Source organism: Talpa europaea, assembly GCF_964194135.1.
Source record: "Talpa europaea genome assembly, chromosome: 4".
Taxonomy (NCBI): Eukaryota; Metazoa; Chordata; class Mammalia; order Eulipotyphla; family Talpidae; genus Talpa; species Talpa europaea.
This window is the reverse complement of record NC_140070.1, coordinates 39,811,651-39,830,895: the sequence shown is the minus strand read 5'-3', so window position 1 is coordinate 39,830,895 and position 19,245 is coordinate 39,811,651. Positions and strand designations below refer to the sequence as shown.

Here is a 19,245-nt window from a genome sequence, read left to right as displayed (position 1 = left end):
AGACCAAATTTAATAGCATGTATACCGAATATTTACATGGTTAAATTCTAAAGAAATCGGGCAAATTGGAGGGCTATATTTTGAGCTAAGGAATGGAATAGGGACTTAGAGAGTCAAGGAGAAAGAAGGGGGTCTTACACAATGAGGAGAGGATGACTTCATATGACAGAACCTGCTTCCAGATATTTAGCCACACTATCTTTTAGTATTACCGTGCATACTGCTGTTGTAGCAATGACTCGCAAAAGATGGACTGTTGATTTAAGAATCAGTCTTCTAAAAAGTCTTGCCTTATTATTTTATATAAATAAGTCTTGCCTTATTATTTTGTGCAAATGATTTTTCTCTAGACAGAAATTAACCATGGACACCAGACATACTATAACATTCACTTTCATATTTTTTTGTAGTTATTCTCCAATTGGCATTAGAATGGATTTTATTTTTGCCACTACCTCAAAATATGTATTTATTTATACATATTTTACATCATTGTTCATTTTTGTACAATGTTTGCTTTCTTTTCTAAGGTGTGGTCCCCATAGAATGTTCACCACCAATTCACCAGTGCTCCATCAGCACAGACCCTTTGTGTTCCTCCTGCCCTTATTTTGATCCCGCTCCCTCCTGCAGAATGTCTCTGACTTATAGTTGTCTGCTTATTTTTATTTTGTATTGGTTTTTATTGTTATTTTTTGTTCCCCCGATTCCTTATTTGTTCCCCTAAATTCCTCCTAAAAGTGAAACCATCCGGTATTTTTCTTTTTCCTTCTGACTTATTTCACTGAGCATAATCCCTTCTAGCTCCACCCATGCTGGTGCAAATGGCATGAGTTTAACTTTTTTGATTGTTGAATAGTATTCCATTGTGTATGTATATATTGTCTTGATCCAGTCATCTATTTTTGGGCATCTGGATTGTTTCCAAGTCTTACCCATTATAAATAGTGCTGCAATAAGCAAAGGGGTGCAGGTATCCTTTTGAATTAATGTTTTTGTGTCCTATGGGTAGATCTCTAGAAGTGGAATTGCTGGGTCATACAGTAGCTCCATTTTCAGTAGTCTGAGGAACCTCCACACAGCTTTCCATAGTGGTTGGACCTGTCAAAACAGGGTCTTTGCCAATACTACTTGGTCTACAGTCTAGCTGACTCCTTCACTTTCTAGGCAATGAGTTAGAATAGGAATTTAATTTTGAGGAGATATCTACCATCAACACCACTATACAATGTAATTTTCTATAAAGTAGTATTTCCAATAGACTTAAAAAAAATTAAACCAAAATCTAGTCATGAATGATTAAACATAAAAATGATTGATACAATTATATTTGACTTCTGTTTTTCTCTTCAGTTTTTCTATATGCCTGCCATGCTTGACTTGGAAGGGCAGAATAAGTACTAAGTAGGTCAAATGAGGAGTCAAATTACTTCATAAAGTTGCTACTGATTCCAGTAAACTTGTGCTTCAGGTAACAGGGGCCAGAGAAATACTAATACTGTAGTTTTCAGGGTTCTATAGTCACTGTAGAAAGTCTCTTTTGAAGCACATTCATCATAGAGAAGCCATATCAATAAATACTTATTTTGCATCTTTTCCTAAAAGATAATGGGGGTGACAGATTTAAAATGAGATAAAAGATATTTTTATTTTTTCCCTAGTTAAATTTACTGAGTGGTTATTACTCACCAGGACTTCAATGGGTACCATGTTAATACTCACAAAGAACCCAGGCAAATACATTATCCCTGTCTTACAGCTATATATGGAGCTAGAGGTGCAGAAAGACTGGAGTCAGGGGTTGAACTCAGATAGGAATACAAAATGGAAGTAGAAACTAATATTAGAAGATAGACTATGACTGGTAAAGGGGTGGATACAGTTGCTAGAAGAGGTCTGCAAAAGTAAGCATAGTCAAAGGCTAGAGAGAGAACAACTACCACCACACTTTTTCATCCCACTGGCAACTCTTCAAAGTGGTAGAGGACAAAGGTAAATAACAAAGGCATTTCACTTTAAGATCCACATTTAGTGTATAAATAGAGATATTCAAAGAAATAAGTGGGCAAGATATTTTCAATTTAAGAATACCTATAAGGTCCTAGGGATTGGTAGCTTTATTAATTAGGAGCTGAAGTGCAAATAATCTCTCTTGACAAATAGTTTCCTCAGTAATTAAGACCCAAGTGTGATTGAGTAGTGGTACAATGTTCTTCTCAAGAAATACATTTTAAAGTTATGAGAGTCAAAGGGAAAAACTAATTCAACTACAGATTGCCCATAACTTCTAGTTTATAATGTTCATAACGAGGTTAACTGACTCAGTTGATTTCAAAACTGGATATTCTACTTGCCACTAGAACTGGAGAGAGATTTAAAACATTTTTAATATGCATGAAATTATAGGTTATTACACAAGGAAACTGTTGAAGCAAATGCTTCAGAAAAATACCATTTGATTGGCAGTTCTATTTACAGAAATAAATTCTCCATTATTAACAAATAGCTATTTACTATATTAAGGCCCTAGGCACCATTACACTTGTTAAAAAAAAACTACTAGCTTACTAAAAAACTGGTATCAGTTGTTACGCCTCCATTCCTAAAAGTTGCTTAATTTTAAGAGTGCCCTATTGATAATACTGACAAAATCTTTCTCAAGGGCATTTCTGGGGCACCTTCACTTCCGAATATATGATCAGAAGTCTTTTTTTTTTTTTTAATATATTATGCCTTAAAAATACAAAGCCAACAGCATTTAAGAATAAATAATCTCGTTATTTCTTTATGGGCTTCAAACTTTAACACAGAAGTGTACGGAAATTATTCAGTCCACATTATAAAAGACGGATCAAGAACTCTAGACTTTAAGAATGAGAAACAATACAGACTCAAGAAAACAATGGGCACAGAATTCAGAAGCGAAGGGGACACAATCAAGCACGATTTGTAAAGAGTTAACCACCTGCTTATTTTATCACTCTTTTGAAAAGAAAAAAAAATACATAATAGAAATAACTTCTTAAAAAGTGCTGACTCGCACGAAAAACATATGCCCCATTTATCATTTCAAACAAGCACTTCTGCCAATCTTAGTACCTGCCGTCCTGACCTGAAAACAATCAAATTTACTTCCAAGAGACACTAAATTGGAACACCAGTCACCATCAGTTTCAACTAAAGTTGACCTCTTACTTTAGAAATCTGTCTACCATCACATCTACCTCTTTAGAACTAATGTTTGATACCTTCTAAGTCAGTGATTTTTGAAGGGTATCACTAACCTGAGAAAAACTCTACGTTTACGAACAGGTTCATTAGTAGTAACATCATACCGGTTAATTTTCGGTGCATTTTCAAGCAAGCGACTGCAGGAGACTAATTAGACATTCCAAAGTGCCGCGGCCGTGAGTCCGCCAGTGAAATAAAGGCAGGAGTGTCATTAAACCCAAGTAGCGAGTCGGTGATCCCAACCAAATATAGTGCGTGCATCCTATTTTTTCCCTCCAATTCTTACATTTACATGATAATTTATGAGCAAGTAATAAATTAATTAATTAAAATTCAGTGTTCAATGAACTGACCATTGGGATAAGGTAGTTTTAGAAGTTATGAGAAAATTTAAAGTGACTGTGGCAAGATGCATGGATCACACACGGGGCGTGCATTCTAGACGCTACGTTTTTCCAGACCCCTTGGGCCAGGAAGGTGAGCCCCGGCCGGGGGCGTGGGCTGGGTGCAGCGGGGAGGCGAGAGCCGCGGGGAGGCTGCACCGACGCGCCTCGGAGGCTGGAAGGGCCGGTCCGTCGCCCCGCGGACCTCCAAGCCGCAGGCGCCGCCCCCCGGGCCCCCAGACTGCCCGGCCCAGCACCCCGCGGGCGCGCCCGGCCCCCGCCCGCTCCCCGGCGCCCCCGCATTTCCCATTTCTCTACCTTTTCACACAGTGTCCGCACTTGGTTCTCGTTCAGCTGTTTACACTCGTTCAGCTGCTCGACCCACTGGTCCAGCTCCTTGGTGAACGCCTTGTCGTCCATGGCGGCGCGCTCCCCGGCCCCGCCGCCTCCCTCCCCCCTCCCCGCCCACCCCCGGCCCCGCGCCGCTCCCCGCTCCCGCCGCCGCCGCCCCCAGCCCCCCGCGGGAGGAGCCGCCGGGGCGGGCGGTCGCGCGCCTCACGCCCCGCCCAGGCCCGGCGGGCGGCTCCGGGCGCGCGGGCTCCCCGAGACCCCCGCCCGCCCCGGCTCGCCCGCTCGCGCGCCCCGGGCGTCGGGGAGGAGAGCTCGGAGGCCGGGGGGGCGCGGCACGGGGCCGGCCGCCAGACAGTGGCCAGCAGCCAACGGCGCCCGCCCGCCCGCCGTCCTCTTCGGGTCTCTCTCCCCGTCGCCGGCTCCTCTTCGCTCCTCCCCCCGGTTTCCGTCAGCGGCCGGGCATTTCCGCCGGGAAAAGGCGAGCGGGCGGTGCCGCGGGGGCACGGGACGCCAGGCTGCAGCGCCCCTGTGTGGCACGGCGGAGAAACGGTCCGAGGAGGCCCAGAGTCGCCAGGGTTGCTCCCTCTGCCTGTGGTTTTCCTTCAGTTCTGGCCCCGGGCAGCCTCTCCGGCGTCTTCTTACACGTGTTTTCTCTGGGAACTAAATCACCACCGTAGTGTCCTGCAGTGTCTTTTCATTCCTCTGAGAGAATTGGGAAGCATGTGCCTTTCCTCAAAGGCTGACTCCCCAGTCTCCCGCTCTCCCATAGCAAGTATTCAATATATATTGAGTGAATAAATGGATTCATGCTAGTCTTGTCTCTGCCACTGAGATAAGAGACAATAATCCTAGCTGTTGGGCTCCAACACCTCAAATATCCCTTTCCGGATCAGAAAAATGAAATGATTTTTCAATTTGTGTCCCTTTTCAGCTCCAGCGTTCTTCACTGCACTTACTGCATTCTTTACTGAATTCTTTTTGTTTATAAAAGATTTATTTATTTATGCATACAAGAGTTGGGGTACAGGCCAGAGATGGGGGTGGGGAGGGGGTGTGTGAGAGGACCACCAGAGACAGAGTGGGAAACAGAACAGGCAGATTGACTGAAAATACACTGCTGAGGGGAGCAGCAGGTGAGACAGGAGAGGTCTGCCTCACCATGTGGGTTTCTCCCTGGCCCGCTGGGGATCCAACTCGTGCTGCAGAGGCTGCGGATTGCTTCATAGTATGGTGCTTAACCCCTTGCACCACCAGAGAGGCCCTGTTTACTGAATTCTAATGATTTGCTCGTTCAACAAATATTTTTGAAGACCTGCAATTGCAAGATTGTTTGCCTAGCTGATGCTAAACCACACTTGCTCCATTAGAGGTTCATACTACTTACCCTGAACCCAAGTGGGAGTAACAAACACCCTGATTCAGAAGGCAAGGGATCCAATTCTGTAACTTCCTAACTATGTCCTTGAGCACAAATCTCTGACTTCAGTTTCTTCATCTGTTAAAAAGGCTCAATAAAGCCTATTATTCAGGTTGTGAAGATTAAAATTTACAAGTGCTTGGGCCTCTTTGGTAGTGCAGGGGTTAAAGTCTCAGCACTATCAAGCTATCATCAGCCACTACAGCATGAGTCCAATCCCCAGTCAGGAAGCTAACCCACATGGCACAGCAGACCTATCCTGTTTCACCTTCTGCTCCCCTCAGCAGTGTATTTCAGTAGATCTGCTTGTTCTGCTCCCCACTCTGTCTCTGGTGAATCCTCTCACCTCCCCCACCCCACCTCTGGCCTACACCCCAGCTCTTGTATGCATAAATAAAAAGAAAAATCTTAAAAAAAATTCAGAAGTGCTTATCCAATAGTGCAGTACGGTAACATGTTAATTGCCTTATCCCACCTATACAACAGTTATAGAAAGCTTTGAAAGATAACATTTGAACTGAATTTTGAATCTTCTCTTGAGACAAAACTTCTAAGAAAGTTTATGTGAGTATGTGGAAGGGGATGGAAGCAGAAGACAAATGTGTAAAAGACTGTAGTCTATTAGGAAACCTACAAATACTATTAGCAACAGGTCATATTTCTGTTTTGTTACTACTATTAGTAGCTACTAATAGTAGTAACAAAACAACTGAAGAACAAAACATGAAAAAGTGATAATACTGAAAAGGATGGGTACCTGTATGATTGCAATAGATATTGCAGTTTCTGAGGTTAGTCTATAAAGATTTTTTTTTTATAGAGGCATGTTTTATTTATTTATTTGTTTGTTTGTTTGTTTTGTTTATACATGCACTGGGTACAGTCAGAAGCACAGGAGGGTGAGAGAATTCACCAGAGCCAGAGCAGGGAGCAGAGCAGGCAGAAGGACCGAAGTACACTGCTGAGGGGAGCAGCGGGCGGCAGGAGAGGTCTGCGTGCCATGTGGGACCCTCCTCCGGTGGCAGGAGAGGTCTGCGTGCCATGTGGGACCCTCCTCCGGTGGCCGGGGAGCAGCGAGGCTTTGAACCGGTGCTGCAAAGGCCGCGGGCAGCTTCGCAACCCAGCGCTCAACCGCTGCGCCACCGGGGAGGCCCTAGTCTATAAAGATTTAAAGGAGGTTCAATTTCAGCTAAACTTGTAAAGGTCAGAATGAAGGTGGTGTCTTCAGAGTTCCTAGGAAGATGGACTGAGAACAGAAAACACATCTTGAGGAGAAATAGAACTATGAATAGTGGTTAGGAGCAAGGTCATTAAAACAGAAGCATGTTTCTGGAATGTGACAGAATGTCCTCAGATTTGGGGTTAGGGCGCTATTGTGAAAGTGCTTCTGCAAAGTTTTGTAGTGTTATGCTGTAGACCAAATAAGAAATCTTTTTTGAGTTCTTTCTATATGCTAAGGGTTTTACATCTACCTTCTCATTTAGGGCTCCAATAATCCTATGAGACAGGCACTATTATTATCCTGTATTTTACAGATGAGAAAACAGATGCACGGACGTTAAAAATACATTCAAGTTACACAGATAGTATCTGGTAAAGATTAATCCTCAATTTTGGTACAAGATGTTGACTATAGTTAATAAAACTGTATTACATATTTGAAAGTGTAGTCGATCTTAAAAATCACACAAGATTTTAAAGATCATCACAAGAAAAAATTTTGTAGCAATGTATGGTGACATGTGAGGTAGATTTAATGTGGTGTTCATTTCACAATGTGTGCAAATATCATGTAAATTATACCTCAATAAAAACAAACAGAACCAAAAAAATACATCTGTCTGATTTCTATTCTGGTGCTTTACGATATATGAACTCTGAAGTCTGAACAGGAGTAAGGAAAACCTTGCATATTTTCATTTTTTTCCAAAGCTAGATTATTATGAGTGGTTTAGATTAATTATAAATAATTACCTAAGACTAAGATGTATCTTTTCCAAATTTCAAAGCTGCCACTTCTGGCATTACAACAAAATCAACATTTTGTTAACAGGAAAGAAAAACATTTGTGACTAGGGCTAATGACTGTTACATAGGTAAAGAGTATGTCAAAACTATATGGGTTTATCTATCTAAAGTTGACTTCTGCATGTTTTTTAATATCATCCTTCAAGAAAATTACATGGCAAAAAAACCCATTGAGTGAGAAACACACTGGTATATTTATTAATGCTGATACTGACTGACAAGGTAGACAAAAATGTCAAGAATTGAATGGGTAATTATTCACTTAAAAACAACATGGATGGAGCTGGAAGGGATTATGCTCAGTGAAATAAATCAGAAGGGAAAAGAAAAATATCGGATGGTTTCACTTATAGGAGGAATGTAGGGGAACCAAATAAGGGTCAGGAAAAAAAATTATAATAAATTAAAAGTAAAAATAAACAGGCAATGGGCCTCCCCGGTGGCGCAGTGGTTAAGAGCTGGGTTGTGAAGCTGCCTGCAGCCTCTGCAGCGCTGGTTCGATCCCCGGCTGCTCCCCGGCCACTGGAGGAGGGTCCCACATGGCTCGCAGACCTCCCCTGCCGCCAGCTGCTCCTCTCAGCAGTGTACTTCGGTCCCTCTGCCTGCTCTGCTCCCTGCTCTGGCTCTGCTGAATTCTCTCACCCTCTGTGCTTCTGACTGTACCCAGTGCTTGTATAAACAAACAAACAAACAAACAAATCTTTAAAAATAAATAAATAAACAGGCAACTATAAATCAGAGCCATTCTTCAGGGAAGGAGGCAGGAGAGGGATCAAAACGGGAGGAAAGAGCACAGGGGACTATGGTGATGGTGCACGATGAATTGGTGGTGGGAATTGTACAGGGACTGCACCTCAGGAAAAAGCATACAAAAATGCTTTTTGTACAAAAATGAAGAATGATGCAAAGTATATAAATTTTTAAAAAGTTAAAAAAATGCCTATTTTTAAAAAAATATATATCCAAAAGGGCAGCTTTATTATAAAAGGGAGAGAATGAGGGCCTCCCTGGTGGCGCAGGGGGTTGAGCGCAGTGCTGTGAAGCTGTTGCGGTGCGAGTTTAATCTCTCCTGTCTTGCCCGCTGCTCCCCTCAGCAGTGTATTTCGATACATCTGCCTGTTCTGCTCTCTGCTCTCTCTGGTGAATCTTCTCACCCCCCACGACTCTGGCCTGTACCCCCCTTATTAAAAAAAATAAATAAAAGGGAGAGAAGAATAAGGACACGTGCACAGACACAAGTGGGCGGAAAAAGCTGCCCTGAAAGGGACAGATTTGCTGAGAGAAAGCTGCATTGTTGCAGGCTGGCGGCCTTGAGAAGAGCGGCCTCCGCTGAGGGAGGTCAGAGAAGAGCAGCCCTGGTATGGTGCAAGTCAAGGGCTAGCATATAGGTTGCTGCCCTCCAGAGGGAGAGAATTGTCATAAAGAAGCACCTGCATAGGCACAGGTGGGCAGAAGGGCTGCTGCTAAAAATAATGGCTATTTTTTAAAAAATTAAATTTGAGATAAACTCTGTAAGTCAAAATTTGAAAGAGTGATAAGAAATTGGAAACTTTAAGTACCTCAAAATTAATCAAGCAGAAATACAAGAGACACCCACAAATTGGTAATAAAGATTTTATGGATAAGAATTACAATATATATTAAATATCGATAGACAAACTTTATGCACTTCACTTGATGTACAAACTTCACTTGATGCACTGAGATCCTGATTGAAAAAATTTTAAATTGAAGTAACATTGATTTACATCATTGTTAGTATTTTGGAAATATAGGATCTCCTCCTTCAGGTGTAGCTATCACCACCATCAAAGTACCCATAGTTCACCACCACCATAGTCCATTGTGCTTTCTCCCCACTTTGTTCTCTTGAGATCCTGATTTTGACAGCACTTTTGGGGATCTATATAAAATAAAAACATGGAGAGCATTTGAGTGGAATATGGAGCAACAACTTATGAGTCAATAGATACTGAGATTAACACATCTGAAAATGTTCCACATTTCTTCACACAAACCCAGTTGCTAATAACACTGAAATGCTGGAACTGCAAGAAGTTACTCTGGGCTTATTTATATATTGGCATTTCTTCTATAGTTTTGAATCTACTGAATGTCATGAGCCAATAAAAAAAAGTCTTTAGCAGTTATCCTATTTGTCTATTGCTGGGTTTCCAAAGTATTGTTAAAAATTTTTCCAGCTTTTCAAAGAAAGTGAAGGAAAAGATAAACAGCTGGGACTACATCAAATTAAAGACTTTTGTACAGCAAAAGAGACATTACCAAAAGGAAGAGACATTCCACTCATTGGGAGAAAATTTTACAAACAATAGCAATGATAAGGGACTATCACAAAGATCTACAAAGAGCTGATGAGACTCAACAAAAACAAAATAAACAATCCAGTCAATAATGGGCAGAAGAGTTAAAAAGATACTTCTCCGAAGAGGAAATGCAGATGGCCAACAGGCATATGAAAAAATGTTCAACATCACTTATAATCAGGGAAAAGCAAATCAAAACCACAATGAGGTACCACCTTATACCAGTGAGAATGACACATATTAAAAAACTAGCAACAACAAATGCTTACGAGGATGTGGAGAAAAAGGAACTCTCCTGCTCTGCTGGTGGGAGTGCAAACTGGTCCAACCACTATGGAAAGCTGTGTGGAGATTCCTTAGACTACTAAAAATGGAGCTTCCATATGATCCAGCAATTCCACTCCTAGGTAAATACCTAGGACTAAAAAAACATTAATTCAAAAGGACACCTAGAAAAACCCTTTTCACGAAGATGGCGCCGAAAGCTAAGAAGGAAGCCCCTGCCCCTCCCAAAGCCGAGGCCAAGGCAAAAGCTTTGAAGGCCAAGAAAGCAGTGCTGAAAGGCGTCCACAGCCATAAGAAAAAGAAGATCCGCACTTCACCCACTTTTCGGAGGCCCAAGACATTGCGACTCCGAAGGCAACCCAAATATCCGTGGAAGAGCGCTCCCAGAGAAACAAGCTCCACCACTATGCCATCATCAAGTTCCCTCTTACCACTGAGTCAGCCATGAAGAAAATAGAAGACAACAACACACTTGTGTTCATTGTGGATGTCAAGGCCAACAAGCACCAGATCAAACGGGCTGTGAAGAAGCTCTATGACATTGATGTGGCAAAGGTCAATACCCTGATCAGACCTGATGGAGAAAAGAAGGCCTATGTTTGACTGGCTCCTGACTATGATGCTTTGGATGTTGCCAACAAAATTGGGATCATCTAAACTGACTCCAGCTGGCTAATTCTAAATACAATTTTTCACCATAAAAAAAAAAAAAAAAGGACACCTATACCCCAATGTTTATTGCAGCACTGTTTACAATAAGTAAGATACATGGAAACAACCCAAATGCACAAAAATAAATGACTGGATCAATAAGATGTGGTATATATACACAATGGAATATTACAGCAATCAAAAGAGATAAACTCATGCATTTTGAAGCAACATGGATGGAGCTGGAAGGGATTATGCTCAGTGAAATAAGACAGGAAGAAAAAGAAAAATATCAGATGGTTTCCCTCATAGGAGGGATGAAGAGGAACCAAACAAGGGATCAGGAAGGAAGAAAAAGTAATTATAACAATTTATAAATCAAAATCAACAGGCAACTATAAATCAGAGACATTCTGCAGGGGAGAAGGAGGGAGCACAATCAAAACAGAGGTGGGAAGAGCACAAGGGACTATGGTGATTGTGCATGGTTAAAATTAACTTTATAACTTCATATTCTCAAATTTCACCTGCTATAACTTTGCTTATTAATATTGTCATATTTTCTCTTATACGGAGTAATGGGTAAATCTTGCTCCAGTATGAAACTGTAAGATTTATCTTCCCACTTATATGTCTTGTAAGCAACATATAATTAAGAATATATCTAGTCTTTGTTTCTGATTCCTGGCACAGAGCTTGCAAAACTCTTAAAATTTCCTGAGTTACAGGAGTGTCTTTTTTTATATTAATGAGGTGATTCATGGTGGATCATGATTCAGTTTCAGGGTGTGGGCTGTTCACCAGAAAATCCAACTGCGTATAAAATCAGTCAACTTTGGGACAGCCTGACCTCAGGGCGGGTGGTGAATTTAGAGACTGAACTACACATCCAATAATTTAATGAAAAAATGCCTACATAAAGAAACACCAATAAAAGCTCTGCACACAAATTCTATGAGCTTCTGAGTTGGTGAACGCATTTATGTGCTGGTTGGATGGGGTGCCTGGAACCCATAAAGAGAGAGGGGGCATTGGTGCTCTGCATGCCCCTCTGCTTCCAAAGATCTAGTCTTAGGCAACTGATTGTTCCTGACAGGTATTCTTTATAATAAAGTTATAATTGAAAGCATAGTGTTTCAGTGAATGCTGTGAGTTCTACCAAATTTTTGAAACCAGAGGGGCAATAGGAACCCCCAATTTTTAAATTTATATGTATTTTACATCATTGTTCATTTTTAAGCAATGCCTGCTTCCCCCTGCCCTCCATCCCAGCTCCGCCTCAGGTGTAGTCCCCGTAGAATTTTCTTCTCCAATTCACCCGTGCTCCATCACCACAATCCCTTGTGCTCCTCCCTCCCTCTGATGCCTCTCCCTCCTCCTCCCCTGCAAGATGTCTCTGGTTTATAATTGTCTGTTTTTGTTTTGTTTTGTATTGTTATTTTTCCCCCTGATGTCTTATTTGGGTCTCCTATATTCCTCTTATAAGTGAAACTCTCTGATATTTTTCTTTTTCCTTCTGACTTATTTCACTGAGCATAATTCCTTCTAGCTCCATCCATGTTGCTGCGAATGGCACTAGTTTATCTTTTTTGATTGCTGAATAGTATTCCATTGTATATACCACATCTTCTTGATTCAGTCATTTATTTTCGTGCATCTGGGTTGTTTCCATATATCTTACCTATTGTAAATACCGCTGCAATAAACACAGGGAGGAAGCCCAAATTTCTAGCTTGTTAGGAGTACACCAATTCTTGTGGTTGAATTCTGAAATGGGGATAGTCTTGTGAAGGACTATACTTGTGTCGTTTGTGCTAACTCCATGTAGTGTTAGAATTGAAATGAATTACAAAACACCCAGTTAGTGTCAAGAATTTAGTGACAGAACAGGGCAATATATTTAAGATTTCACCTTAACACATTTTTTGACAGTTGAACTTAAGACATTTACCATTTGGTTAGCCCTATGTTTAGCTTATTGTCATCTTAAATAACACTTTTAAAAATAGTTAAGGGGCCTCCCTGGTGGCGCAAGGTGTTAAGCACAGCACTGAAGCTATCTGCAGCCTCTGCAGCACGAGTTCTAACCTGGCCTGCCAGGAAACTATCTACATGGTGCAGCAGAACTCTGTTGATTCACCCGCTGCACCCCTCAGCAGTGTACCTTAGTCAATCCACCTTTTCTGTTCCCCCCTCTGTCTCTGGTGAATTCTCTCACCCCCTGCACCTCTGACCTGTACCCCAGTTCTTGTATGCAAAAATAAATAAATCTTTAAAAAATAGTTAAATTTTAAGTTGCCATGGTTACATACTTTTTTAGGTGCACGGATATAATTTATATAATTTACATATATATTTATATCCTTTTATAGTTTGCTATGGAAATAAATTCCCCACTTTCTTTTGGGTCTCAGACACACAGGTAAAATTATATTATAGCACATAGTCAACAGATCTGTACAAAAATCTGTTCTCTCTCACTTCATACACAATCTCATTTCTTTCCCTTGAAAAACACCCTCATATATTTGGCACATCCTGTGTAAAATAAATACATGTATTTCATGCATGTAATATGTTGGTGTTGTACTATACATTTCACTTTTCCTAACTTTTCATTTAATGATCATTACTGTATTTAGTATTCGCTTCTAACTTCTAGTGTATAGTGTTTCACTGGATGAACCCGGTAATATTTTATGTATCTGTCCAATACTATTCACATTACTGATATATTTGCTAATGAGTGTAAAGTGGTATCTTGTTATGATATACATTTTCCTGGTATTAGTTTGAAAATATTATCGTACATTTGTTGGCTATTTGAGACTCCTTTTTTGTGATTTACCTATTCAAATTAAAGATGTTAAACATTCCGGTTTTGCCTGTTGATTTCCAAGAGTTTGTTCTTTTTGTTAACACCTCGTTGATTTTGTGACAAATAATGTTTCTAAGTTTGACATTGTTCTGTGGAATTCTTTGATTAGAAACTGTCCTTGTCAAATCCATTTTATTTTCCTTCTTACGCATTTTGAGTCTTAAATCATTTACTACTCTTAGCTGCGTATTTTAGTTTATTAACTCTTACCATGTATTTGTTCACTGTAAAAAGTAGGGATCCAACCAAAGATGTAATCACAAACCCAAACTGAGGATCATTGTGTAACCTTTTTCTTTTTTCTTAAAAGGAATAAGCATCTTTTTTTTTTTTTTTAAAGATTTATTTATTTATTTATACAAGCACTGGGTACAGTCAGAAGCGCGGGAGGGTGAGAGAATTCACCAGAGCCAGAGGGGAGAGCAGAGCAGGCAGACTGACAAAGTACACTGCTGAGGGGAGCAGCGGGCGGCAGGAGAGGTCTGCGCGCCATGTGGGACCCTCCTCTGGAGCCCGGGGAGCAGCCAGGGATCTAGCCAGCGATGCAGAGGCTGCGGGCAACTTCGCAACCCACCGCTCAACCGCTGCTCCACTGGGGAGGCCCTCACTGTGTAACTTTTCTTTTCTAAAAGTGTCAAAGTATAAAAATCAGGGGCTTCCCCGATGGCGCGAGGGGTTAAGCACCGCACTAAGAAGCAATCCGTAGCCTCTACAGCACAAGTTCGATCCCTGGCCGGCCAGGGAGCAACACACATGGCGAGGCAGACCTCGCCTGTCTCGCTCACAGCTCCCCTCAGCAGCGTATTTCAGTCAATCTGCCTGTTCTGTTCCCCACTCTGTCTCTGGTGAATCCTCTCATCCTCCACACTTCTGGCCTGTACCCCAGCTCTTGTATGAATAAATAGATAAATCTTTAAAAAAAAGTATAAAAATCAAGGAAATGATTCAGACTCTAGAGACTAGGCAATGAAATACAATAAGTGATTCTACGCTGGATCCTTTCCCTGTAAGCCCCATTATTAGGACAAATGGGAAAAATTATAATGGGATACAAAGATTAGATGGTAGTCATATGTTGGTATTAACTTCCTGATTTTGATGGTTTTATTGTTATATAGAATAATTCCCTTCTTTTAGGAAATAAAAACTACAGTATTCAAAAGTGTGAGACATAAGAGTAATTTGAGTAAATTGCTCAAGAATAAAAAATTTCCCACTTTTTAGTTCAGATCCAAATGCAGGAAAAATCAATAATCCTTTCCTAAAAACTAGTAATACTGCATGAACAATTGTTCACTTACCAATTTTTTAAATGGAAAATATGCACCTCAACTCCAAATTTGCAACCAATTTCCTAAAATGTAACAAAACTATAATTATCCAGGTAAAAATAACAGGCTTTTAAGCAAAATGCTTAAAATACAGTAGCATCTTCTTTTCTATCACAATCGCTGTCTTACTTGCTTTCCTTTTTTTTTCTCCACAGCTTTCTTCACTGTGTTCTTATGTAGTAATGGACTCATAACATACCAGACAAAACAAGGGATACACAAGGAAGGTTCAATATGGAAAAATGTTTTTAGTACAAATATACAGTAGTTGAGAAAGGTTCATATTATCAGTTGTTATCAAGACACCTTTCATGTTTTTGACACTTAGGGCACTTAGAAAAAAAAGGTTCATTTTTATTTGTATTTGGAATGTAACAAGACTTTTTCTTTTTTTTTTAATTTAATTTTTATATTCCCCATACAATTGCAACCCCCATATTTTGACCCCAATCCTTCCTCCCCCCACCCATTGTGTGTCTCTGGTTCATAGTTGTTTGTTGATTTCGATTTTTTCTTTCTTATAGTTATTCTTTTTCCTGGTCCCTTATTTAGGTTGTCTAGATTCCTGCCATGAGTGAGACCATCCGGTATTTTTCTTTTTCTTTCTGGCTTATTTTGCTGAGTGTGATCCCTTCCAGCTCCATCCATGTTGCTGCAAATTGCATGTGTTTATCTTTTTTGATTGCTGAGTAATATTCCATGGTGTGTATGTACCACATCTTCTTGATCCAGTCATCTATTTTTGGGCATTTGAATTGTTTCCAAAGCTTAGCTATTGTAAATAGTGCTGCTATAAACATAGGGGTGCAGGTGCTCTTTGGAATTAATGTTTCTGTGTCCTTTGGGTAAATACCTAGGAGTGGAATTGCTGGATCATATGGAAGCTCTATCTTTAGTAGGTTGAAGAATTTCCTCAACACAGCTTTCCATAGTGGTTGGACCAGTTTGCACTCCCACCAGCAGTGCAGGAGAGTTCCTTTTTCTCCACATCCTCGCCAACATTTGTTGTTGCTAGTTTTTTAATATGTGCCATTCTCACTGGTGTGAGATGCTATATTATTGTAGTTTTGATTTGCATTTCGCTGATTGCAAGTGATGTTGAACATTTTTTCATATGTCTGTTGGCCATTTGTATTTCCTCTTTGGAGAAGTTTCTTTTTAGCTCTTCTGCCCATTTTTTGACTGGATTATTTTCTTTGTTTTTGTTGAGTCTTGTCAGCTCTTTCTAGATTTTTGTGATCAGTCCTTTATCATTACTGTTGTGTGCAAAAATTTTCTCCCATTCAGGTGGGGTTTCTCTTTGTTTTGGTCATTGTCTCTTTTGCTGTGCAGAAGCTCTTTAATTTGATGTAGTCCCAGCTGTTTATCTTTGCCTTCACTATCACTGCTTTGGGTGATGTGTCTGTAATGATGTCTTTGAGGTGCATGTCATGTAGTGTTTTGCGTATATTTCCTTCTATATATTTTATGGTTTCAGGTCTTATGTCTAGTTCTTTGATCCATTTTGAGTTGGTTTTTGTGCATGGTGTGAGGTAGTAGTCAAGTTTCATTCTTTTGCATGTAGCAATCCAGTTTTCCCAGCACCATTTATTGAACAAACTTTCTTTGCTCCAGTGCAATTCTTTGCTCCTTTGTCAAAGATTAGTTGACCTGTGGGTATATTTCTGGGTTTTCTATTAGGTTCCATTGGTCTGTGTGTCTGTTCTTGTTCCAATACCATAGAGTTTTGATGACTATGGCTTTGTAGTATAGTTTGAAATCTGGGAGAGTGATGCCTCCATTCCCTTCTTTTTTTTTTTCAGGAGGGTTTTGGCTATTCGGGATTTTTGGTGGCTCCATATGAATTTCATCAATATTTATTCTATTTCTTTGAAGAATGACATTGAAATTTTTTTTTTGTTTTTTTTTTGTTTTTTTTTTATAAATTTTATTGTTATATTCCCCATACAATTGCAGCCCCCCCATTCTGACCCCAATCCCTCCCCTCCCGCCCCCGCCCCCCTAAAAGTGTCTCTGGTTCATAGTTTTTTGTTGATTTTGATTTTCACTTTCTTATATTCATTTTCCTGGTCCCTTATTTAAGTTTTCTAGATTCCTGCTATGAGTGAGACCATCGGTATTTTTCTTTTTCTTTCTGGCTTATTTCGCTGAGCATGATCCCTTCCAGCGCCATCCATGTTGCTGCAAATTGCATGTGTTTATCTTTTTTGAATGCTGAGTAATATTCCATGGTATATATGTACCACATCTTCTTGATCCAGTCATCTATTTTTGGGCATTTGGGTTGTTTCCAAAGCTTAGCTATTGTAAACAGTGCTGCTATAAACATAGGGGTGCAGGTGTTCTTTGGAATTGATGTTTCTGTGTCCTTTGGGTAAATACCTAGGAGTGGAATTGCTGGATCATATGGAAGCTCTATGTTTAGTAGGTCCAGAAATCTCCACACAGCTTTCCACAGTGGTTGGACCAGTTTGCACTCCCACCAGCAGTGCAGAAGAGTTCCTTTTTCTCCACACCCTTGCAACATTTGTTGTTGCTAGTTTTTTTAATATGTGCCATTCTCACTGGTGTAAGATGGTATCTCATGGTAGTTTTGATTTGCATTTCCCTGATGACAAGTGATGTTGAACATTTTTTCATATGCCTGTTGGCCATTTGCATTTCCTCTTCAGAGAAGTTTCTTTTTAGCTCTTCTGCCCATTTTTTGACTGGATTATTTTCTTTGTTGTTGTTGAGTCTCATCAGCTCTTTGTAGATTTTTGTGATCAGTCCTTTATCATTAGTGTTGGGTGCAAAAATGTTCTCCCAGTCGGTGGGGTTTCTCTTTGTTTTTGTTATTGTCTCTTTTGCTGTGCAAAAGCTCTTTAATTTGATGTAGTCCCAGCTGTTTATCTTTGCCTTCACTATCACTGCTTTGGGTGATGTGTCTGTAAAGATGTCTTTGATGTGCAAATCACGTAGTGTTTCGCCTATATTTCCTTCTATGTATTTTATGGTTTCAGGTCTTATGTCTAGTTCTTTAATCCATTTTGAGTTGATTTTTGTGTATGGGGTGAGGTAGTGGTCAAGCTTCATTCTTCTGCATGTAGTGACCCAGTTTTCCCAGCACCATTTATTGAACAAACTTTCTTTGCTCCAATGCATATTCTTTGCTCCTTTGTCAAAGATTAGTTGACCATAAATCTGTGGGTTTATTTCTGGATTTTCTATTCGATTCCATTGGTCTGTATGTCTGTTCTTGTTCCAATACCATGCAGTTTTGATGATTATGGCTTTGTAGTATAGTTTGAAGTCTGGGAGTGTGATGCCTCCATTCCCTTCTTTTTTTTTCAGGAGAGCTTTGGCTATTCGTGGTTTTTTGTGATTCCATATGAATTTCATCAATAATTGTTCTATTTCTTTGAAGAATGACATTGAAATTTTGATTGGAATAGCATTGAATCTGTATATTGCTTTTGGAAGGATGGCCATTTTAATAATGTTTATTCTTCCAATCCATGATCAGGGGATGTCTCTCCATTTCTTTGTGTCTTCTTCTATTTCTTTTAACAGTGTTTTATAGTTTTCTTTGTATAGGTCCTTTACCTCTTTTGTTAGATTTATTCCCAAATATTTGATTTTTTTGTTTCAATAACAAAAGGGATGGTTTTTTTGATTTCTTCTTCTTCAGTTTTATTGTTTGTGTATAGGAAGGCTACTGACTTTTGCGTGTTGATTTTGTATCCTGCCACTTTACTGAACTGATTGATGAGTTGAATTAGCTTTTCTGTGGAGTTTTTGGGGTTCTCTATGTATAATATCATATCGTCTGCAAATAGTGATAGTTTGACTTCTTCTTTTCCTATTTCGATTCCTTGGATGTCTTTCTCTTGTCTTATTGCCCTGGCTAGGACTTCCAGTATTATATTGAAAAGCAGTGGTGAGAGTGGACATCCTTGTCTTGTTCCAGATCTTAATGGAATTGCTTTCAGCTTTTCACCATTGAGAATGATACTGGCTGTTGGCTTGTCATAGATGGCCTTTATGATGTTGAGGTATGTTCCTTGTATCCCAAGAATTTCAAGGGCTTTTATCATGAATGGGTGTTGCACTTTGTCGAAAGCTTTCTCAGCATCTATTGATATTATCATATGGTTTTTATATTTCTTTTTGTTGATGTGTTGGATAACGTTGATTGATTTTCGGATGTTAAACCATCCTTGTGTCCCTGGAATGAATCCTACTTGGTCGTGGTGAATTATCTTATGGATACATTGTTGGATTCTGATAGCTAAAATTTTATTGAGGATTTTTGCATCAGTGTTCATTAAGGAGATTGGCCTGTAGTTTTCCTTTTTTGTGTTGTCCTTGTTTGGTTTTGGTATTA

At 40.0% G+C, this 19,245-nt stretch overlaps 1 protein-coding gene and 1 pseudogene across 2 annotated transcripts in view; one reads left to right on the top strand and one right to left on the bottom strand.

Moving 5' to 3' along the window:
- Nucleotides 1–4,034, bottom strand: part of PPP2CB (protein phosphatase 2 catalytic subunit beta) — a gene marked incomplete at both ends in the record, with an annotated part of 29,544 nt that extends 25,510 nt beyond the window's left edge. The window contains one exon of the mRNA XM_084232022.1: nucleotides 3,933–4,034. Coding sequence (XP_084088148.1) covers nucleotides 3,933–4,034 — 102 coding nt within the window. The remainder of the gene's footprint in view (nucleotides 1–3,932) is intronic.
- A 6,129-nt stretch (nucleotides 4,035–10,163) lies between these two features.
- On the top strand, nucleotides 10,164–10,825 carry LOC311170110 (large ribosomal subunit protein uL23-like; annotated as a pseudogene). Its single transcript has one exon. The product of its transcript is annotated as a large ribosomal subunit protein uL23-like (transcript).
- Nucleotides 10,826–19,245: the final 8,420 nt, after the last annotated feature.